Source organism: Vipera berus (genome assembly GCF_964194415.1).
Source record: "Vipera berus genome assembly, chromosome: Z".
Classification (NCBI taxonomy): domain Eukaryota; kingdom Metazoa; phylum Chordata; class Lepidosauria; order Squamata; family Viperidae; genus Vipera; species Vipera berus.
This window is the reverse complement of record NC_138205.1, coordinates 125241914-125266781: the sequence shown is the minus strand read 5'-3', so window position 1 is coordinate 125266781 and position 24868 is coordinate 125241914. Positions and strand designations below refer to the sequence as shown.

At 42.0% G+C, this 24868-nt stretch overlaps 1 protein-coding gene across 2 annotated transcripts in view; it reads right to left on the bottom strand.

Annotated features, from left to right (window-relative positions):
• Positions 1–16140, bottom strand: part of XYLB (xylulokinase) — a 153537-nt gene extending 137397 nt beyond the window's left edge. Inside the window, exons 1-3 of one of the 2 annotated variants that reach the window (XM_081346545.1) lie at positions 15989–16140; positions 12055–12137; positions 7800–7869 (exon numbers count right to left, since the gene is read on the bottom strand). In XM_081346545.1, coding sequence (XP_081202671.1) covers positions 7800–7869; positions 12055–12137; positions 15989–16042 — 207 coding nt within the window. In that variant the 5' untranslated portion in view covers positions 16043–16140. Of the gene's footprint in view, positions 1–7132; positions 7217–7799; positions 7870–12054; positions 12138–15988 lie in introns of those variants that run through there. The other variant, XM_081346546.1, reaches the window with a different exon arrangement.
• Between the last annotated feature and the right edge of the window lie 8728 nt (positions 16141–24868).

The window sequence follows — 24868 nt, the reverse complement described above, 5'->3', positions numbered from 1 at the left end:
GTCGTAAAATGGAGCAAAACTCACTTCACGAATTTCTCACTTAGCAACATGTTGGGTTCGTTTTTGGTGGTAAGTTACCTGTACAGATGGTCCTCATTTAATGACCACTTGTTCACTGACGGTTCAAACTTATCATGGTGCTGAGCGTAGCACTGGCAGTCATGTGATCACTGTTCAGGTGCAAGGCAACCAGTTTGCACTTTACAACAGTTTGCACTCTACAGTTGTAGAGTCTCACAGTCATTTAATCAACATCTGCAACCATGCCTGCTGGCTTCCCACAAACAAAGTCAATGGGGAATCTGGCAGAGATGGTCACATATTAGTCTACTCTAGCTAGTCCCCACTCCTTCTGTTACTAGTACAGATTGGGCGAAACCTGGCTCAAAAACAGTAACTGTGAGAGGGACCTTGGAGTTCTAGTGGACGATCCCTTTAGACGTGAGCCAGCAGCGTGCGGCAGCAGACAAAAAAGCTAACACAATTCTCAGTTGTATAAACAGAGGCATAGAAGCAAAATTACGTGAAGTATTAGTACCGCTTTATAAAGCCTTGTAGGAAGGCCACACCTGGAATCCTGCATCCAGTTTTGATCACCATATTACAAAAAAACGATGTTGGGACTTTGGGAAAAGTGCAAAGAAGAGCAATTAAGATGATTGAAGGCCTGGAGACTAAAACTTATGAAAAATGGTGGCAGGATTTGGCAAATGTCCAGTCTAGAGAAAAAAAAGGAATAGGGGGGACCTGATAGCAGTCTTCCAGTATTTGAGGGGCTGCCACAAAGAAAAGAGGGTAAATTTATTTTCTCAAGCACCAGAAGGCCGGACAAGAAACAATGGATGGAAACTAATCAAGGAGAGAAGCAACCTGGGATTAAGGAGAAACTTCCTAACAGTGAGGACAATCAACCAGTGGAACACCTTGCCTTCAGATGTTGTAGATCAGACATGTCAAACACAAGGCCCGGGGGCCGGATCCGGCCCGCGAAGTGGTTTCATGTGGCCCGCGAAGCCATCCTGGAAACAGGGAGGGAACGGCCCCCACTGCCTTGGCCCTGGCCCAGAGACCCTCCTTCTGCCAGAGACCCTCAGATCTGTCCCACTCCTGCCCAGGCCCCCATAGGCACCCTTGATGCGAACCATGTAGAGCTGGCCACGCCCACCCAGTAGGCCACACCCACTCTAGCCATGCCCATCCAGTAGGCCGCGCCCACCCAGGCCACACCCACCCGGCCCCCTGAGGGCAACCGCAATGCTGATGTGGCCCTCAATGAAATTGAGTTTGACACCCCTGTTGTAGATGCTCCATCACTGGAGGTTTTTAAGAAGAGACTGGACAGTCACTTGTCTAAAATGGTATAGGATCTCCTGCTTAAGCAGGGGGTTGGACTAGAAGACCTCCAAGGTCCCTTCCAGCTCTGTTCTGATTCTGGTTCTGTTGGCCTCCCTGTCCTCACACTACATTGTGCCAGCATCCTCCTTTCTGTACTGCCCCCCCAAGCCTCCATTCTCCCCCCAAGCACCCCGAGCTCCTTGCCTTGGGACTTCCAATGCAGGTAGTCTTTGATTTACGACCACAATTGAGCCCAAAATTTCTCTTGCTAAGAAGACAGTTGTTAAGTGAATTTTGCCCCACTTACTACATTTCTTGCCGCAGTTGTTAAGTGAATCACTGCAGCTGTTAAGTCAGTAACATGGTTGTTAAGTGAATCTGGCTTCCTCATTTGACTTTGTTTGCCAGTTCACAAAAGGGGATCACATAACCCCCAGGACACTGCAACCGTCATAAATATGAGCCAGTTGCCAAGCGTCCAAATTTTAATCCCCCAACCAGGGGGTGCTGCAATAGTTAAAAAAAAAAACATAATCCAGACAAAATGGAAACCAGAATGGTTTAACTTCCATTAAAAAAAGTGTTCATGATTAAAACTTGGAAAAGACCAATAAAGCTTTGATAAGAATTAAATGGGGAAGAGGATGTAATTATGTGAAAACTGCATTTCAATCAGGGCAAAATGTTCACATCATTTCTGAATGATCACATCTGCTAGGCTAAATAATGGTATAAAATGCAACTATTTAAAGAAGTAGGGAAAAACTGCATCACCAAAGGAAATCTCAAGAACATTGAGAGATAGTAAACAGAGAAATTATAGATTGTCTGGCAAACATACTAGTGCCTTGCATAGCCGTTTTAATAATGCTGAACGAAGTAGCTGAATCATCTAATGACACAGATAGTGCAAAGCAGCCAATTACAGAAATCTATGGCAGGTCTTATTAAGAAGAAAAATGCCATTCCTCTAGACACATGGTGTGTGTGTGTGTGTGTGTGTGTGTGTGTGTGTGTGTGTAAATATCTGCCTTCCCGTGAGCTTACAAGGAAAATTCCCATGGCAAGCAGGGGCCACCTCTGCATTCAGAGGTGGAGAATATCTCTATGCACTGGACTTCTCTTCTATTGGCAACAGTCTCTGGCCCAGGCCTATCAAAGTATTCACTCACCAGGACAAACAAAAAACCGTGTGTTTGTCCAGATCATCTGGTTAAGGTAGATCTCCAAAGGCAGGAAAACCAGAAGCTTCAGTTCACTAAGGGATGAGCTATCTTGTTTACACAAATACCATCTTACTACCAGTATCTCTAGTGCAGGAAGAAAAATGCAGATAGTCCTCGACTTAAAATTGAGACTAAAAGTTCTGTTGCTAAGTGAAATGGTTGTTAAGTTTGGCCCCATTTTACGACCTTTCTTGACACAGATGTTAAGTGAATCACTGCGGCTGTTAAGTTAGCAACACGGTTGTTAAGTGAATCTGGCTTCCCCCCAGTGACTTTGCTCGTCAGAAGGTCACAAAACATGCTCACACGACCCCGGGACACTGCAACCGTCATAAATATGAGTCAGTTGCCCAGGGTCTGAATTTTGATCACGTAACCATAGGGATGCTGCAAAGGTTGTAAGTGTGAAGTCCCTTTTTCAGTGCCATAGTAACTTCAAATGGTCACTAAGTGAACTTTGAGTTGACTATCTGTACTACAGTATCCCACACGTAGCGAGGTGTGGGAAGTCACCCCCCCCCAGAGAAGGAAATATTAAAAGGGCAGAAAAATATATTTCCTCAAAGGATCCTAAAGAGGCAGAAACGCATGCCCAGTTTTCTTAATAGCCCCAAGTTTCCCTCCCTCAAGCAGAAACCAGCTCTGTAGAAATGCAGATGTGATAATCCCTTCAGAAGGTTGGAGCCATCCAGCTAGAACAGGGGTCAGCAACCTGAAACAGTGAAAGAGCCACTCGGAACCGGTTCCCTCACAAAAGGAAAAACTGGGAGCCGCAAAAAATGTGTGCGCATGCACTTACATGCGCACATGCGCAGAACAGGGTTCGACTGAAGAGTGGAGACAAGGCAAGATATGCACCTACCCTGCATATTTGAACGTGGCTCAAGATCCAAAACAAAACAAACTCACTTGGAATTCCAGCAACAAAGTTTTTATTTCAAAAGAAGCGTTTGCAAAGGCTTGGTGGACTGAAACACACATAGGAGTTCAGCCACACCTTACAGAGCTGTTTGACACATTTTTATATCCTATCCCCGATGCAGATTCCCCCTCCCCTATCGCACTCAACGCCCCTTCCCTAATCATCCGATAAAACTTTCCAGACCGCCTAAAACCACTGTCCTTCCCATGTTCCAGGAAGCCCCTTTGTCCATATCCTATCTTTCACCATCTAATTTTCTGTTACCACAGTCTGTCTCCTATAGTTGTTTCGATATTTCCTCTTACAATTTGTAACTTCTGCTTTTCACATTTGTACCTGTCAATACTTAGATAAAATTTTATTTCTGATCTTCAGTTGGCTTCTGCTTCAATTTTTAGACTCATTAGAAATTTCTGAATAATACTTTTATTCCTTTCACACCTAAAATCTGCATATCCCACCCAAACTCTAAGACAGGTCATAATAGGATTAACCCACAGATGCCAAAAGGCACACTCAGACTCGGGTCAAAAGTACATGACATGGGAAATACAAAGCCTCAAACAGGAACAGGAAACAACCTCAAGAGCCTCAGAGGGTATAAAAACCCACTCCCTACTACATGTGCTCTCTCTTTTTTCTTCCAGAGCCATCTTTCTGTCTGGCTCTCCACTCCAATAAACTACAACCTTCTTTCTAAAGCAGTCGCCATGTTGTTTATTCCCGGCCTGGACTGAACCATGATGAAGACTTTTCCTTCAACAGAGGTTTACCCATGTTTGGATGAAGACATCAAAACAGCTGATCATGTGTTACTGCACTGTCCTTTTTACAACAGCTGGTACTCCAAGTCAACAACTAAGTCACTTGCTGAGTGTTTAGGTCAGACTGAAGAGGAAGTAGAACCTTTTCTATTACTGGTAATAACTTTACAACCAAAGCCCAAAATTTTCATTGCTAAACAAAACGGTGAGTTGTGCCCCATTTTTGGTCATGGTTGTCAAGAGAATCATTGCAGTTGATGATGATGATAACTTTATTGTCACTTTGAATGTACACCAATCGGCATACATCAAAATGAAATTTCGTTGCATACAGCTCTCAAAGGGTCACCACCCCTGATATATACTCCTTGTTTGGGGCCCGCTCAAATTTCACATTGTCCATTTAAGTCTCTAGGGAGTGAACGATGGCAAACAGGACAGATGGAAATGGGGCTCCATGTGGATAGTTAGCTTGTATTCTGACAACCTCGCCTTCTTTCCTTTTTCTGATCCTGACTCTTCCACCCTTTCCTTAAAGAGGCCTTGCTTCTTTTCGCCCCTGGAGCACGCTGCTGCCGCCGCCACCAACTCCTCCAAAAGCCTCTCTCTCTTCCTCCGGGCCTGCCGACAGCCTCATCCAGTTCCTTCGCTCCATAAGCTCCAGGTCCTCTCCTCCTCTGCCTCCTCTGGAAACAGCCCTGATTTGCAATACAATCCATCACTGGGCCAGCAGTCAGATCATGCTGCTGATAGAACAAATTCAAACAGTGCCAACGACTTTTAATGGTCTCACCAACAGTTCCAAAACAACTAGAAACTCGCCAGGCCAGCAAAGATTGTCGGTCGTATGTTGTATGTTACCTTAGTTCCACCATGTTGCTCAAACACATTAAAATCTTCCTGATCATGTGGCCTATAGCCCTTACTATCCCTCCCAAAACTATTCGCCTTCAAGAGCCAATGCAGCCGCAGCCATTCCAGGCGCCGCCATCTTAGTTGTTAAGTGAATCTGGCCTTCCTGAGACTTTGCTTCTCGGAAGCTGACTCAGAAGGTCACAACTGGCGATCACATGACCCCAGGACAGTCATGTGATCGGTCATAAATATGCACCAATTGTCAAGCACCCAAATTTGATGAGTTCCCCATCTATCCCCTCATCCAAATCGTTGATGAAGATGTTGAAGAGCACTGGGCCCAGAACAGAGCCCTGGGGCACCCCACTACACACTTCCTTCCATGTAGATGCAGTTCCATTGAGGACCACATGCTGAGTACGGCCTGTCAGCCAGCTACGAATCCATCTGGTGGTGATGCTATCTAACCCACATTTTTCTATCTTATCAAGTAGTAGGTTGTGATCTACTTTATCAAATGCCTTACTGAAGTCTAAGTAAATTATATCTACAGCATTCCTCTGGTCCACTAGTTTTGTCACTTGGTCAAAGAATGCAATAAGGTTTGTCTGGCATGATTTGTTTTTGACAAACCCATGTTGGCTTTTAGTGATAACTTTGTTCGCATCAAGGTGTTCGCTGATTTGTTGTTTGATTATCTTTTCCAGAATCTTCCCAGGTATTGAGGTCAGGCTGATAGGTCTGTAGTTTCCTGGATCTATTTTTTTCCCTTTTTTGAAGATGGGAACTACATCAGCTCTTTTCCAATCCTCTGGTAGTTCCCCAGTGCTCCAGGATCCTTGCAAAATATAGTTCAGTGGTTCTGAGATCACGTCTGCCAGTTCCTTGAGAACCTTGGGGTGTAATCCATCTGGTCCTGGTGATTTGAACTCATCTAGGCTGGACAGGTGCTCACACCATTTTCTTGCCTATCTTAACTTGCCTTTCTATTCTGTTTTTTATGGCACTGTTTTTGGTAGGTTGGACTGTTTTTTCCCTTTGTGTAAAGACAGATGCAAAAAATGAGTTACAATAGTTCTGCTTTCTCCCTGTTGCTTGTCACCTTCTTGCCACTTTCCCCCACTAATGGACCAATCATTTCCTTAACTTTTTTCTTGTTTTTTATATGTTGAAAGAAACTTTTTTTTTGTTATTTTTGACTCTGGTCGCAAGCCTTAGTTCATTTTGAGCCTTAGCTTTCCTCACTTCATCTTTGCAGGCACAGGCTGTTTGCTGATATTCTGCCTTAGTTATGTGCCCCTCTTTCCACTTCTTATACTTGTCCTTTTTATCTTTCAGCTTATCAGAGAGTTCTTTATGCAGCCATGCTGGTTTCTTTTGAGAGCTGTTATTTTTCTTCTTTGTTGGTATTGTGCTAGACTGGGCCTTTATTATCTCACTTTTCAAAATTTCCCAAGCTTCTTGAGTTGTTTTCCCCTTTAGGATTCTCATCCATGGAATTCTTCCCAAGGTCTCTCTAAAGTTTATTGAAATTAGCTCTTTTAAAGTCCAAGACTCTCATTTGGCTGTGTTTTATTGCTTGTGCTTCCAGAATGTTGAATTCCAATATTGCATGATCACTTCCCCTCAAGGTTCCTGTGGCTTTGACACTTTCTATCATTTCATCTCTGTTAGTGAGAATTAAATCTAATATGGCTAATCCCCTAGTTCCCTTCTCTACTTTTTGGGAGAGAAAGTTGTCTGCTAGGTTTGTCAGGAATCTGTTTGATCTTCCACTTGGTGCAGAGTTTGTCTCCCAGTTGATATCAGGGTAATTAAAGTCCCCCATTACTATTGTGATGCGCTTCCCACATAACTTAGTTAGCTGACTAGCAAAAAGTTCATCTATTTCCTCTGCTTGGTTGGGCAGCCTATAGTATACACCTATGGCAATGTCATTTTTTCTCCTTTTATATTGACCCAAATGCATTCAAGTTTACAGTTTACATCTTGCTGGAAAAATGTAGTATATGACCAAGTTTCACACTTACAACCGTTGCACTGTCCACACAATCTCATGATCACCATTTGCGACCTTCCCAGTGGGCTTCTGTTGTGCAAAATCAATGGGGAAGCTGACAGAGAAAGTCAAATTCATGGTCATGCCTCACTTAATATCCAGTGATTCACTTAATGGCCACAGCAAGTGTTATAAAATCGAGTGTGGTCATGTAATACTTCACTTAATGATTACACACAATTTAATAATACATTTGTCTGGTTCCTACTGTGGTTCAGGACTATCTATAAGTTGTATCAGAATGATTCAGACTGAAAGTGGGCGTTTAACCAATATCTGAATACAATAGCCATGCCTTCATTTCTACTTTTATAAATCCTGTCTCCAAACATAAAAGCAGGGCTAGGCATACAGTCTTTCTAATTTCTTTCTAATCTTTCTAATTTCTCATGGATTAAACTGTATTCCATAGGAACAATGCCAGGCTCTTTTCTTTAGAGAAAAAAAAATCCAAATTGAAAATCTGGAGTTACATGGGTTTCCCAAATAAAAAGAAATAGCTACATACCACAGTGGGTTTCTCTTCCTCGCCAGCAAAATAAGAGTCTGATAGATTTTTATTGCATAAATCTAAAGCAAATCCACAAAATGGCATGTACAAAAAGCACTGGCAATATGAACAAAAGATTAATTCTTACCTTGATCCACATTAAGACAGGAGAAGAGACTGATAATCTGTCATCATGTATGTAAACACCACCTTGAGTGCTATAGGAAATAAGAATATTAAAAATGAGTAGCATTACAGTAACCTGTTTTTCTGCTCTGGGTCCCCCCAAACACAATTGTCTAGTGATAAGACTTGTGCATAAGAGGGACACAGCTAAACTCATAACTTCCAATTACAGTATTGAAAAAATGTGTACTTTCTCTTCTTGTATTAAAATGCAGCTTTGAGCCGGTAAATAAAACCAAAGGGCTATATTTTTTTTTTGAACTAACACATCTTCCAGTCTCCAGAACGATCAAATAGGTATGCCATTATTTTAAAGCCTCCAAAAGAGGCTAATTAGAGCAACAGTCTTCCATATAATGATGTATGGATATAAGAGATGGACACTAACAATGGCTGATTAAAGAAAAATGGATCCTTTTGAACTAGGGTGCTGGTAGTAAATTATTGGGTGTACCATGGACAGCCAGAGCAAGGAACAGAGAAACGCTGGATTGTATAAAACCAGTCCCTTCAGTACAAGCCAAAATCACAAAACTACACCTGATTTACTTTGGCCATGTCATGCATGCAAATTCATTGGAGAAGTCAATGATGCTAGGAATGGTATAGGGCAGAGGTAGGCAACCTTGGCTCTTTTATGACTGGTGGACTTCAACTCCCAGAATTCCTGAGCCAGCATGGCTCAGCTTGGAAACCTCTCCTTTTCCCCTCAGGATGGCTTGGCTCAGGAATTCTGGGAGTTGAAGTCCACGAGGCATAAAGCAGCCTAGGCCTAGGCCAGGGGTAGGCAACCTTGGCTCTTTTATGACTCGTGGACTTCAACTCCCAGAATTCCTGAGCCAGCATGGCTCAGCTTGGAAACCTCTCCTTTTCCCCTCAGGATGGCTTGGCTCAGGAATTCTGGGAGTTGAAGTCCATGAGGCATAAAGCAGCCTAGGCCTAGGCCAGGGGTAGGCAACCTTGGCTCTTTTATGACTGGTGGACTTCAACTCCCAGAATTCCTGAGCCAGCATGGCTCAGCTTGGAAACCTCTCCCTTTCCCCTCAGCATGGCTGGCTCAGGAATTCTGGGAGTTGAAGTCCACCAGTCATAAAAGAGCCAAGGTTGCCTACCCCTGGGTTAGGGGAACAAGAAGAAAAGGCAAATAAAGAACTTGCTGGTTTGATACCCTGAAAGCTGATACAAAGATGAATATCCAGCAACCGACAGAAGCTGTGCTTGACAGGGTAACATATGCAGCATTTGCCTATAAAGTCATCAAGAGTCAGATACAACTGAACGATTAAAACAACAACAAAAGAGGGATGAAAAACATAGGGGTTTTTTTCACCTGCTCCTAGCACAGAAAAGTGCGAGAACTGAGGAGGACAAAACATTTTACTCAAACAGAGAAGGGTTGTTCCCAAGCACTGTGTGTTATTTCCAATGGACAACAGAAAGGAGTTGTTGATGTTCTTCTTAAGCACTGTACGTATTAGATGTAAGAACCACTTATTCTGTGCTCACTTAGTTCTTACAGTGTAGCTATCAATCAATAATTTGATGATGGTCCTGTCTGGCTTTATCAGAGTCTGGCAAAAGGGACAAGAGAACTTGGCTGGCCTAAGGCCACCCAGCAGGTTTCTAGACTTAAGCGGGGACTAGAACCCAGGTCTTTCTGGCCATTGACTAAGAGGAAGTTACTGGCTCAGAGATACTCAGCTGGCTTTTATGAATTAGACAGGACTAGAACCTAGATCATGAATTAGACTAGGACTAGATCATGGCATCCGGCCCTCTCAATTCCTGGCAAATAGATGGGAAAAAATGGAGGAAGTGACAGATTTTATTTTCCTGGGCTCCAAGATCACCGCTTGCTCCTGGGGAGGAAAGCCATGGCAAATCTAGACAGCACACTAAAAAGCAGAGACATCACCCTGCCAACAAACGTGCATATAGTCAAGGCTATGGTCTTCCCAGTTGCAATGTATGGCTGTAAAAGTTGGACTATAAGAAAGGCTGAGCGCCAAAGAATTGAGGCCTTTGAACTATGGTGCTGGAGAAGACTCCTGTGAGTCCCTTGGACTGCAAGGTGATCAAACCGGTCAGTCCTAGAGGAGATCAACCCTGACTGCTCTTTAGAAGGCCAGATCCTGAAGTTGAAACTCAAATACTTTGGCCACCTAATGAGAAGGAAGGACTCAATGGAGAAGAGCCTAATGCTGGGAAAGGTTGAGGGCAAGAGAAGAAGGGGACGACAGAGAATGAGGTAGCTGGATGGAGTCACTGAAGCAGGAGGCGTGAGCCTAAATGGACTCCAGAAGATGGTAGAGGACAGGAAGGCCTGGAGGAACGTTGTCCATGGAGTCGCGATGGGTCGGACACGACTTCACAACTAACAATAGAACCTTTAGGTATGGATACAGGTTATATGGGAAACTGTCTCGCCCATGCCACCTGCACCATCAGTCAAGGAATTCCAGCTGGGGGGAGGTCCAGAAGAAGAGACTTTTCTGCCATGGTTCCTGGTCTCTGGAACATAGCTCCCCACCCCCACCCCAGGTGAGATCCTCTCCTTCTGAAAGGGCCTGATTCTGTCCAGGCTCTGCCAACTGACCTGCAGCCTAAATAGGAGCATTGACATTCTGGACGTAGTGAATGGCTTGAAATAAGGCCTCCCTTCCTTATCATCTTTGTTAATTTTAAGTCATTTTTAATATTGTATTATTTTAATGCCTTATCTTGTTGCTTTTATTTGGTGGCAAGCCATCCTCAGTCACCTCTTGGTGAGAAGGGTGGCATATAAATTTAATAAGCGAATAAATAAATCCAGCAGCTTCCCCATTTTACCACACTGACTGCATCACTGGAGATTTTTAAGAAGACACTAAAGAGCCATTTGTCTGGAATCGTATAGGATTGGACTAGAAGACCTCCAAGGTCCCTTCCACCTCTGATAATTCTTAGTGAGAAGAACTAACTGGATCGAAGTCCCCCAACGGGCTTCCACGCCTATGGAAAAACTAGAAACTGGGTCTCCTGTTTTTGTTACAGCACACTCACAATGACACAATGCTCTGCAGATGGGCAGAATAAGAAAAAAAGTAATGCTGGGTCTTGAGCAATAGAGAAACATAATTATGCAAAAGGAGAGAGAATGATGAGAAAGATATATCCAATCTGGAAGTATATCCCCTAAGTAATCTCTCATTAAGAAGTAAGAATACAACATTAAGAAGTAAGAATACAACATTCAAATAACAGAAGGGACCTTGGAGGTCATCTAGTCCAACCCCCTGCTCAGGCAGGAAACCCTATACTATTTCAGACAAATGGTTGTCCAATCTCTTCTTGAAAACCTGGGTTGGAACATTCACAACTTCAGGAGGCAAGTTGTTCCGCTGATTAATTGTTTTCACTGTCAGGAAATTTCTCCTTAGTTCCAGGTTGCTTCTCTCCTTGATTAGTTTCCATCCGTTGCTTCTTGTCCTGCCTTCAGGTGCTTTGGAGAATAGGTTGACCCTCCTCTTCTTTGTGGCAGCCCCCTTAAGATATTGGAACACTGCTCTAAATATGAAGTGCATATTTAGGAAAAGGCAACATATAAATGTAGATACAATCCCAGAATTCCAGCCAGCTTAGCCCAATGTTTTTCAACTTTGGCACTTTTAAGTAGTATAGATTTCAACTCTCAAAATTCCCCAGCCAGCTTTCTTGATAATTTTTCTTACAGTTTCAGATGGTTGGTTTAAAAAAAAGGGAAGAAATATTATTCCAAGAAGCTGTAAAAATAATAGTTCTGGGAACCAGCATAGTTCTCTAGCATCACCTGGGAGTTAGTCAGCAGAAAATCTGGTTAATTACCCCAGACAGATGTCATCTTAAGTGCAATGTCATGCTGACCCAAGTTAAGGAAAACAACAGAGATTTGTTCCAGGGATAGGTCATTCATCAAGATTGTTTATGTTCCAAAATAGCATCTAAATCCATAAACAAGGAAATATGCCTAGGAAAACATTGTGTTCCTTCTCAAATTGAATATGAGTTGCCAAGGTTGAGAAACTTTTGAGCTCAATCTTCCAACTGGGAATTCTGGGAGTTGCAATCTTGACACATCTGGAAAATGCATTTTCCAGATGTGTTGGGAATGCAAATCCCAGGATTTTCTTTATCCAAAGAAAACCAACCTAGTTTGTATCAGTTATGTTGGATGAAATGCAAAAGGAAGAAAAACGTACCCAAATTCTGGCAGATCTTTGTCGAAATTAATACTGTCCTCATAGATGACTCTCAACTGTTCATCAACCGCAATTACTTTCAGCTGGAGAAAGAACAAGTTGTTAATTTTGAATTCAGAAGAAGCAATCATTTCTACATGATCAGTCGCTAGAAAGTGATACTTCATGCTGGCTTCCTCCCACGATCATAAAGCATGGATTGTTGATTAATGTCCTATTTCTCGGGTGCAAATTAGAGCCTCACCAAAAAGAGATTGAAATCCTCATGATTGGGTTGGAAAAATATTTCACCATTTCCAATCAGTGTCCCCAGGCTTTATTTCTGCATGATCAAGCTCTTCTTTTACAATTGCTTTTCACAAAACCCAAATTTTAAAACATGAATTTCTGGTAGACAGCTATCCATTTTTTCTTCTGCTCATGTCAAGAGAGGAATAGAAGATGACAATCTTGGATACTGCTGTGATGGAGTTTGGTTTTTTTTTTAACAAAGTAAAGTGAAAATAATTCAACACTTTTTATTTTACCTCTCCCTATCATTGCATACAGGTGGTCCTCGATTGTCCTCAATTTACAACCACAATGGACTCTGGAATTTCAATTTTTGCGATCATAAGTTGAAGCACGTGACTGGATTCAATTTTACAGCTGTATTTACAACAGTTGTAAAGTGAGTCATTAAGGCTGTAAAACGTATCACATGTTCTTTAAGCCAGGGTCTTCAAACTTGACCCTTTTATGACTTGTGGACTTCAACTCCCAGAATTCCTCAGTCAGGCATGCTGGCTGAGGAATTCTGGGAGTTGAAGTCCACAAGTCATAAAAGGGCCAAGTTTGAAGACTCCTGCTTTAAGCAACTCATTAGTGCAAGAAAACCTGGAGCCAGAAGAGATGCAAATTGGTGCTAGATAAAGAGTCAACGGACTTCAAGGGGGGGGCTGGACTTAGGTCACTTTTGGGGGGTGAGGATGTGTTTGACCCTGCCCTCGGGCTCAGCCTACTCATCTTCTACATCACGTTGAGCAAATCTATTCTTCTGAATGGGCAATTTTTGCTGGAAACCATCTCTGCAGACACGTGATTGCAATTCAGGCCTGTGGCAACCAGGTTGCATTTACAACAGGATGCAGCACACTGTGCCCATCCATGTGGTTATGATTTGCAACCTTCTGACAAAAAACATTCATTGGGGAAGCTGGGTTTGTTTAACAACTATGTGATTTGCTTAATAACTGCCATGATTTGCTTTCCAACCATGGTAAATATCGATGTAGAATTGGATCCAATGATGACTCAATTTATAACTGCACTGACGTATGACCAAAATTCCAACCGCAATTGTCAAATAAGTCAAGGACTACCTTAGGGAAATTGAGGCTACACAGAAGAAAATACTCTATTGACCTCATGGAAAGTCTTCCACACAGTGATATTCACCTATCCACACATAAAAAAATAAATCCACAAGACCCAGAAGCCACAAGGCTGATAAGAAAAAGCAATCCTACAATGAAGCAACTGGAGCCCCAACCTTTTTCATCAGGGGTCTTCAAACTTGGCCCTTTTATGACTTGTGGACTTCAACTCCCAGAATTCTTCAGCCAGGCATGCAGGCTGAGGAATTCTGGGAGTTGAAGTCCACAAGTCATAAAAGGGCCAAGTTTGAAGACCCCTGTTTTAGATCTAACCTATTACTCCTAAGGTATCCAGGTGTCACCTATCCCAAGTTTTAATCAGATCTAAACCTGCTTAGCTTTTTTCAAGATTAGTCCAAGAACTCATTCCATTTTCTATCAAAGTTAAACTAGCTGCTTGCAGTAAATATGGTCAGTTCCTAGCCATGAATTTAATATTTTCCCTTACTTTAAATTACAATTCTGGAGGGCTCCTGAGGCCACATATGGCTCAGCCTTCATTGTGTGAAAGTGAGTTAGTTGCTTTGCAGAAGTATTTTTAATTTTTTGTGGCCTTTGCCAGCTGGATATTTTCTTTGAATAAAATAATTGTAGATTCTTTTCACAAGATACAGTCTTTAAAGCATAGGATACACAGAGAGAAGGTAGTTTACATAACCTGCCCTTCAGAGAAGATCCAGAATGTACTGTATGTGCAAGAAGAATTTATAAAGTGACATGCACTTTCTGCCTAATTTTAGTTTGTTTTGGTCTAACGGATATTAACCTATTAAGAAATCTATAGCAGTTAACTGCATAGTTAACCTTTGGTTCCTCATCTGAGTATGTCACAGCTCAGCGAGTTCAAGTTGGGTTTGCTTGTAAACTTCAAGAAGTCTTAAAATGGCTCACTTTTCAGAGTTTGCCTTACTAGAGGATGAAAATTATTTTAAAAGTATGAAGTTCATCCTTTCTGAACAAACAGAGAGTACTTTAAAATACAGATATGAAGGCAAACAGAATCATGTCTTAAGAATTTTTCCAAGCAGTACTATAATGCTCCTTTGGAATTCTCTTTTTCTCTTTGAGAAAAAAAAATCTCCAGTCAAAACCAGAAATACACATTTGCAGATATAGATAGCAGCAGAATTGGCAGCAACGTCTTTTGAAATTTTGGCTGCAGTTTAACCTATCAAAAATAACAGTGGAGTACTAAAAAAGGTAAAGGTAAAGGTTCCCCTGCACATGCATGCTAGTCGTTTCCGACTCTAGGGGCCGGTGCTCATCTCCGTTTCAAAGCCGAAGAGCCAGCGCTTGTCCGAGGACGTCTCCGTGGTCATGTGGCCGGCATGACTAGACGCCAAAGGCGCACGGAACGCTGTTACCTTCCCACCGTAGTGGTCCCTATTTTTCTACTTGCATTTTTACGTGCTTTCGAACTGCTAGGTTGGCAGAAGCTGGGACGAGTAACAGGCGCTCACTCTGTTACGCGGCACTCGGGATTCGACCCGCCAAACTGCCGACCTTCTGATCGACAAGCTCAGCGTCCTAACCCACTGAGCCACCGCGTTAGATTAGTGCTTTTCAAACTTGGCAACTTTTAAGATGTGAGAACTTCAACTCCCAGAATTCCCTAGCCAGGATGCTTGTTGGGGAATTCTGGGAGTTGAAGTCCTCACATCTTAAAAGTTGCCACGTTTAAATAATATTGCTGTACACATGGAAACTGAAACAAAGGATTTTTATCATAAACAGATTCTTACTTGAATCTCACCTCTCAACAATGTTGCAATCCTATGTACTGCAGGGGTGAAACTGGAGCAGAAATCTCAGCAAAAACACCTACAAACTTTCCTCCATTATATTTTGACTCTCTAAACCAAGTTAATCATATATGTCAATTGCTAACTGTTTGGGTTTTTAACTGAAGGACATGGAGAAAATTTAAGATTCCCAGCTAAGTGTACTTATCTGACGGAGCCTGGAATCAGGACCTCAGTGCACTGAACATGTGCAGAGTGCTTGGGGGAAGTGAAGGTCTAGCAACCCAGGGACCCACCCCCCACCCCCGTTGAGGAAGAATGAGAGGGAAAGATTATATTTATTATTCAGTTAATAAATAACGATTATTTATTTAAATATCTTTAAAATTTATCTTTGCCTTTTAAATTTCACGTGCGGTACTATTTTTACGCTTTAATATCAGAGAAGAGGCAGAATGAGAGAGATCTTGCGTCTCATGGGGGGGAGCTTGGCTAAAAAAGTACATTTTCTACCAAAAACTAAAATGAGTTCACATTTTATTTTTAAACCAGCCTTCCCAAGTAAACACCGTCTGGGACGTCAGGCTATATCTCCCATCCCGTGTGCCGGGGAATGATGGGATCTGCACTGCGAGGCGCTGTAGGAGCCGCGCGGTTAGTCTCCCTGCTCCGCGCGCGCTTGGAGAGAAGACAGCTGAGCCCCGCGGCTGCTACCGGAGCAACGGCTCTTTGCAGCCTGCCCAGCTGCTGCCTCCACCGACGCCTCCTGCTCGGTACCTGCTGGGTGCTGAAGTCCCACCCCAAGAAGCAGAGCCCAGGAGACGAGGCCATGACGACTCCGCTTCCTCTTCTCGGTGAGCGCGGTGGGAGGCGCCGCGGGCGACGTGGAAGCAGCTCCGGACGACGACGACGCCTCCTTTGCAGCGCCAAACGCCGCGCTCCCTGCTGGCTGCCTTCTCCGGAGCAGTGGTGCAGGATCCGGATTGCACACCCCTCGGCCGCCCCGCCCACACATCGGTCCGGACTATGCGAGGCTTTCCACGTTCAATTCCCCGGCCACGATGAGAGCGCACGGGTGCCCGAGTGTAAAAGGGAACTGGCGCGCACAACCTGTCTATTTGGAACGATGCTAGAAGCAGAAGTTAAACAAAAATGAAAATTAAATCTGTCTGTCTGTCTATCATGGCCGCCCATTTCACTCTAAGTAGCTTTCAGGGGCATACAGTAGAACCAACAATTAAAACGTTATACAGCAGGGGTGTCCAACTCAATTTCACTGAGGGCCGCATCAGCATTGCGGTTGCCCTCAAGGGGCCGGGTGGGTATGGCCAGGGTGGGCGTGGCCTACTGGATGGGCGTGGCTAGAGTGTGTATGGCCTATTGGGTGGGCGTGGCCAGCTCTACATCCTTCGCATCAAGGGGGCCTATGGGGTCCCGGGCAGGAGTGGGACAGATCTGAGGGTCTCTGGCAGGAGGAGGGTCTCTGGGCCAGGGCCAAGGCGGTGGGGGCCGTTCCCTCACTCTTTCCAGGATGGCTTCGCGGGCCGCATGAAACCACTTCACGGGCTGGATCCGGCCCCGGGGCCTTGTGTTTGACATGTCTGTTATACAGAGACCAAATAAGAAACAAGATTGCAAGAGGGAATGGATCAGAATGTTATTTAGTATTTCTTACCTATGTCCTGACTTTAAAAACATTAGGCAGACATTTGGGATTGAAAAACTATTATTCTTCCTCTTCTTTCTTCCTCCTGTCACATTTTCCCCTGATCGATGTTTCTTTAGACAGCAACTACGCTACTGCTGGCAACAAGAAATAATTCCAACATACAGTAACTTTGAAACACATTTTGTAACTATTTACAGCCAGAATAATAGACCTTTGTTTTCCTTTTGTTGTATTTTTTTCACTTTTTTTTAACTTTATATGTGTGCTTTTCTTTTCTTTGGCAATGCATGCATTTTTATCTTTTGTGTTTCTTTCCATTTCTCAAAAAATTAAAAACATTTTAAAAGATATAAAAAACATTAAGAAAAATCATAGAAATGCATGACGTGGCACAAAACAGTCAAGATGGTGGATAATACTTGACTAAATCCAAAATGTATTTTTTCCAAAAAGGAACTGGATTTTCTTGGAGTTTTGTTTTTTTCTTTGAAAATGTTTTGCTTCTCACCTAAGAAATCTCTTCAGTTCTAACTGAACTGAAGAAACTTGGATTAGAAGCAAAACATTTTCGAGGAAAAAAACCAAGAAAGTCAAGTTGCCTTTTGGAAAAACACTGTGGGAGTACAGCATACACATCCCCCCCGAGAAAGAAATATTTTGGAGAATATTAAAAAGAATATTATATTTTCCCAGAGGAATAATGGAGAAGATCTTAAAAAGGCAGAAACTTCTCCTTCCGTAACCCAGCCAGAAACCCTGGCAGAGGTCAGCTTTGCAGAAATGAAAATTCAGTAATCCTTTCAGGGAGGTTGGAGCCAAGAAGCTAGAAGCTGATGAGATTAGAAAGACAAAGACCCCTAAAATCTACATACCCCACCCAAGCTCTAAAGGCATGACCTTTAGGACAATAGAATTAACCCACCAATACCAAAAAGGACACACTGAACCTCAGGTCAAAGTTCATGCCACAGGAACTCCAAAAACAAAAGCCCAGGAAGGTATAAAAACCCACCACTCACAGCAACATGTGGCCAGCTGTTTCAGAGCATCATGTCTTGTGGTTCTGCTCTTCAATAAACTACAACCTTTCTAAAGCAGTCTCCATTTTATTTATTCCCGGCTTGGACTGGACCTGATGAAGACTTTTCTTTCAACACCTTTGGGATAACCACAAGCTGGATGATTAAGCATCTCCATAGACACGTGATTTTAAGGTTATGCCTGCTGGCCGGAAGGCATGTGGATTAAAAGGAGATCATGTCCTTTGGCCATATATCTTGTAAGCCTACATACACCAGCTTACTACACTTGTGTGCACACACAGACATACACATAACCTTGAAATGGGACTGATTGTGCTATATCCCATCTTTCATCCAAGAGGTCAAGTGGGTGTGTGTAGCACTTTTCTGAATTTTCCCCCAGTTGAAGCTCATGAAAAGGCTTGGGCTGAGTCAAAATGATGGCATTGTTTCAGGCCTTTTATGGTGTTCCATACCAAACGTCTAATTTGGCTTCATTTCACAGTTTAATTTAGTTTGGAAAGTCAATTTTGCTGTTGCTTCAATTAAAGCAGTTGGGAATAATTATTCTACACCTACTTTTTTTTTCATTCAGCAAAGTTGCTGAGCTGTTATGTTTGCATGTGTACTTTAGCATGTAGGCCAGTGGTGGGATTCAAATAGGTGAACGACCGCTTCTCTGTGTGGATGTCACTTTGGGAAGTTCATTCTAGGCTTGGGCAACAAAAAAATTAGCTACCGGTTATGCCGAAGTGGTGCGAACCGGCTGAATCCCACCACTGATGTAGGCCTTCAATAAACTGGTGTTTCAGCCACCAAGATCTGATGATGAGAAAAACTTGCTGGTTGGCAGTCTGGATGAAAATCCTGTCCTGGGAAAACCCAACAGTTTTTGTATGAGGCTATCACAACCACCCTTTGCAGGAGAGCTCTTACACTTTAAGAACTATAAAGAAGTCTATGGAGATTCTCCATCATCCAGGTCTTGGTTGCCCCCAAGGTGCTTTTTCAAGAGGCACCTGGACTTTCTTCTTTGCGGTCTCTTTCTAGGGATGTCACTGTTGTCCTTTCTTTAATTGTGAGGTCAGAGGGGGGGGCTTGTTTTGGGACTGGTGGGGGCTGCTGGTACCTTCATCCTTCATTGTTCTGCCTCTGGTTCTGCCAATTTATTGTTCCGGGTGGCTGACTCTGTGGCTGGGAAAAGGTCTACAATTTGTAATTCTGGTGTTACTGCAAAACAAGAAAGTCCAGACGCCTCTTGAAAAAGCACCTGTGGGATGAGCTATAAGGAAGGGAGAAATTCAACAGGTCATTTTCCTTCACTGCAAAATCTCCAGTCTTTAGGCCCCGAACAATTAACTTTGTTATTCTCAGATGGGAAGAAAATAGCTTGGCAACATCTTTTATGTAATTTAGATAACAATACAGCTATTGCTGGCAATAAAATGACAGCAGACAAAGAGATCTTTTATTATGCAAATGAGCCTTATCAAAGTCCTCTTGAACATCAGCAGTGACACTGATTAGAAACCATCCAATTTAGGCATTTTTTGCTTTGTTTTTTAATTAAGCTGCTAAGCCAGCTGTTTTGTATATCTTTGATTCAAACATTTCAAGAAACCTTATAGAAATTATCATTCTTGGCTCCCTAGCAGCACATTGTATAAATTCCTTTTGTTTCCTTGGAAAGACCAGCAATTACTGCTGGAGAAGTGCATCATCCATTTCACACAGATAGTGTGCAAAATGTTCCAGCACTTAAATGTTCCAAGCTCTAATTGTGCCACGCTGAACTTGCACAGTTCTAGAGTTGGGATGAAAAATCACCACCTCCATCCCCACATTGTTATCATAGCATCTACCTGAACTAATAAGAATATTGTAAAATATACAATAAAATTGTCTAGGTCTGGGGTCCTGTGTGAAGGGCCCTATTTGTTGGGCTAGTAATTAATTTAATTTATTTTAATTCTATTTCTATTTTAACTTTTATATTGTTTTTTTAAACTTTGCCCTGTAAATTGCCCTGAGTCCTTCGGGAATAGGGCGGTATATAAAACTAAATAAATAAATAAATAAATTTCCTGGTTATGTTAACATCTATGGATTGTCATTCTTCTCGGCTGCTGAACATACTTCATTATCTTTCTTATTGTGATTGTCACTTGTTTGAGTCACTTGTTTGAGATGTAAATTGATGCAACATAAATTGAAATAATAATAATAATAATAATAATAATAATAATAATAATAATAATAATAATAATAATAATAATAATATATTTTTAAGAAGAGACTGGACAGCCATTTGCCTGAAATGGTATAGGGTTTCCTGCCTGAGCAGGGGGTTGGACTAGATGACCTCCAAGGTCCCTTCCAACTTATTATTATTGTTATTGTTGTTGTTGTTGTTGTTATTATTATTATTATTATTATTATTATTATTATTATTATTATTGCCATTAATACATGGACAGTCCCAGTGATACGCTACCCAGCTGGAATTATCAACTGGACTTCAGCTGAATTGGAACACCTAGACCGGAAAATGCGTAAACTTTTCAATATGCACCACGCTCTACATCTATGAAGTAACATCGACAGGTTGTACCTGCCAAGAAAAATAGGGGGCAGAGGGCTACTGCCAATCCACCAAACTGTAGAAGAAGCAAAACAAAGTTTGAAAGACTATGTGAATCAAAGTACAGAAAAATTGCTGCAGGCTGTGAAAACAGAGACCATTATAAAAATAACAGAAACAAAGGCAGAATATAAGGAAAAACGGCTGGATGACAGATTAAATAGATGGAAATCCAAAGCTTTGCATGGACAGCATTTGAAAAATATTGATGGAAAATGTGATAACAACTTGACATGGGCATGGCTTAAGATGGGAACCATCGAGAAAGAAACAGAAGGCTTAATACTGGCTGCTCAAGAACAAGCACTACAAACTAATGCCATGAAAGCGAAGATACAAAAATCTACTGACAATCCAAATTGCTGACTTTGCAACAACAAAGTTGAAACTGTTTCACATTTAATATGTGAGTGCAGCAAAATTGTGCAAACTGATTACAAAGCTAGACATGACCAAGTTGCTAAACTAATCCACCAGGCATTGTGTGCTAAACTAATCCACCAGGCATTGTGTAATAAATATGACTTGCCTGTGTCCAAAAACTCGTGGGAACATAGGGTGGAAAAAGTTGTCAAGAATGAGAGGGTGAGGATCTTATGGGACTTCCAAATACAGACAGAACACAACACACCGGATAGCACAGTCGTAGAGAACCGAAGCGTACAGTTGATTGATATCACTGTACCAGGAGATGCCAAAGTTGAAGAAAAAGAACTGGAAAAAAATATGAAATACTGTGACCTGGCCATCAAAACTGCACAATTATGGATGAAACGTGTAACAGTGATACCCCTTGTCATCGAGGCACTGGGAACTATGTCCAAAAACTTTGCAAAATACATCAAGAAATTGTAGATTCCTGCAATAACTCCAGCAAAGCTACAAAAAACTGTGCTACTCAGAACATCTTACATTTTAAGGAGATACCTGGTTGATACCTAGGATGCTGGCAGCAACCCGTATCAACCATTAGTTCCAGTCAATTTGAGTGTTCAGTTGACTGAGGTTCATGTTTAATGAATAAAAGTTTAATAATAATAATAACAACAACAACAACCACCCGTGTCTGGGCCTGGACAGCTATCGGGTGCAGTCCCTATGTTTATGGGATTATCAGTCTTCTGATTGGTAGTGGCTTAGCCACCGTGAACCAACCCAGGCACCTCCCATCACCAATGATGAGAAGAAATAAAAAAAAATCCATACTGGATCGGTCATCACCCAGGTCAACAAGGACCACGTCAGATGCTATGGCTCCTGGACATCTGTCAAAAAATGGGCCACAGGGCTCAGTTGTTACTGTGGGGAACCAGAGTGTACAATTGTAAAGCGAATGCAACAAAAGCGCAAAACCTGGACAACCGAAGAAAATCGAGAAATCATCCAATGCTACTACCAGGCAGAACCAACAGCCAGGGGATTTCAAAAAAGAATGATGCAACTGTGGAAGGAAAAGCATCCGGAAAGTGACGTAACCGAACAACGATTAATGGATCAAAGATGTTTCATCATCCGTAATAAAGTTTTTACAGATGTGGAAATTCAACATCTAGCAACATTGGCTAAAAAGAAAACAACAAGCAATGATGATGAACAGGCTGAAGAAATTGTTCCAATACCTGAACAAACTGACCAACAAACTGACCAACCAGCAGAAGAAGCCACCACACAGGATGAAGATTCCCCAGTGCAACAACTCGAAAGCGTAGAGCTAAGTAATCTAGCAAAAATGCTGAAAGAAAAGATTGAAAACCACATCAAAGAAAACACAGAAAGAAAAAGACTGCCTGCCATCTGTGAAGTGCATAGCAAAGGAGTGAAAGATCTACTAAATGCTGTGAACAACATTTTAACTTCCATCCCATCCACCACACTGTATGAAACAAACCAACTAATGTACAGTACAGCCGCCGTTATAACTGCAGAACTGGGTTATAAAATGACAAAAAAGAAACCCACTGGAACACCAAAGTGGAAAATTCAACTTGAAAATAAAACAAAAAAACTACGAGGAGATGCCAGCAAACTGAAATACTTGAAAGAAGTAAAACTAAAGAACGAAAAGCTGAAAAATAGTTTATACAAAAAATATAACCTGGAGGAAAAAACAATAAAAGAAACCATGGAAAACCTAAAACAGCATGTAATAGTAACAGCAAAGAAAATTGAAAGATATGAAGGACGAATAAAACAATATCGTGAAAACGTCCAGTTCAGAACAAACCAGCACCTCTTCTATCGGTCACTTGATGAAAATAAGTCCAAACTGCTGTTCTACCATGTAAAGAAAAAACCTTAAACTTTTGGAAAGTACTGTGGGAAAACCCAGTGGAACATAATAAAACTGCCTCCTGGATCAAAGATATCCAAAAACAAGCAACACAAAACAAAATGGAGAATATTGTAATAACCACTGATATGGTTTCAAAACAAGTAAAGAAGGTCAAGAACTGGAGTGCACCTGGCCTGGATGAGCTGCATGGATACTGGTTGAAACACCTCACCAGCCACCATCACCACATGGCCATTCAGTTTGTTGAAATGCTTCAAAATGCCACAAGTGAAGAATGGTTAACAGCTGGTCGAACATACTTGATAATGAAAGACCCTAAAAAGACCACAGAACCAAGCAACTACCGCCCAATTACTTGTCTGCCAACAACATTCAAACTTTTTACAAGAATACTGGTAAATTCAGTATTCAATCATCTGATGGAAAACAATTTGTATCCAGCAGAACAAAAAGGAAATTATAAAAAATCAAGAGGAACAAAAGATCAGCTGCTCATTGACAAAATGGTACTTATGTGAGTGCAGCAAAATCGCGCAAACTGATTACAAAGCTAGACATGACCGAGTTGCTAAACTAATCCACTGGGCATTGTGTAAAAAATACGACTTGCCTGTGTCCAAAAAGTCGTGGGAACATAGGGTGGAAAAAGTTGTGGAGAATGAGAGGATGAAGATCTTGTGGGATTTCCGAATACAGACAGATATCACAGTTGTAGAGAACCAAAGCATACAGCTGATTGATATCACTGTACCAGGAGATGCCAGAGTTGAAGAAAAGGAACTGGGAAAAATTATGAAATACCGTGACCTGGCCATCGAAACTGCGCAATTATGGATGAAACGCATAACAGTGATACCCATTGTCATCAGGACACTGGGAACTATGTCCAAAAACTTTGCAAAATACATCAAGAAATTGCAGCTTCCTGCAATAACTCCACCAAAGCTACAAAAAACTGTGCTACTCGGAACATCTTACATTTTAATGAGATACCTGGTTGATAACTAGGACGCTGGCAGAAACCCGTGTCAACCATTAGTGCCAGTCAATCTGAGTGTTCAGTTGACTGAGTTTCATGTTTTATGAATAAAAGTTTCATATAATAATAATAATACCATTTGCCTGCAAGCAAGAATTAATGGGGCTGCAAAAGGTCATGGACAATGAAGAAGCTAAAGTGCTCTGGGATTTTAGATTTAAAACAGATGGACCATCATAATACCCCAGATTTAACAATTGTTGATAAGACAAAAAAGTCTGGATAGTAGATATGACCATACTTGGAGACAGCAGAATAGAAGAAACTGGAGAAAACCCCAAAATATAAAGATCTGCAAATAGAAGATATTTCCAAAGAAAGCAAAAGTAGTACCAATAGTAATAGGCACTTTAAAGTGCCATCCCAAAACATCTGAAGCACTACTTGAACACCATTGGCATCGACAAAATTACCATCAGTTAATTGCAAAAGGCAGTTTTGCTTGGAACAGCTTACATCCTGTGACAAGACTTTTAATATTAGTATCTGGGAAGGACTCGAAAAGGTGACAAAAATGCCTGATCCAATTTAAACATCTGGGTCTCTGTGCAACCAGCCATACTAATACAAAATAGAAATAAATAATTTTAAAAGCCCCATCTATGCAGTCACTAGGAGCTGAAATCAAATTGAGGGCATATAATCAATCACTTAAAGAGATGAAAATGGAAGAAGAAGGAAGGCAGAAAGAATCTCTGTTAAGACTGGGTGTTATGTATGCAGGCACCTGCATAGCAACAGCCACCAGGGGGCGTTGGCCTGGACAGTTTCGGTGGGAAACCTAGGGCCAACCCCATTGGCTGTTAGCTTACCTGGCCAGGTATATAAGGAGGCCAGGTAGCCCTCATTCCCCAGTTCACTTCCCCCTTCCAATAAAGAGCTGAACTCACACACCGGCTGGCGTCTCTTCCTTGCGTCGGACCCACTACACAATACTGGATACTGCCTCTGCATAAACTGCAGTTGTAACGTCAACCAGCATCCCAGCTTTTT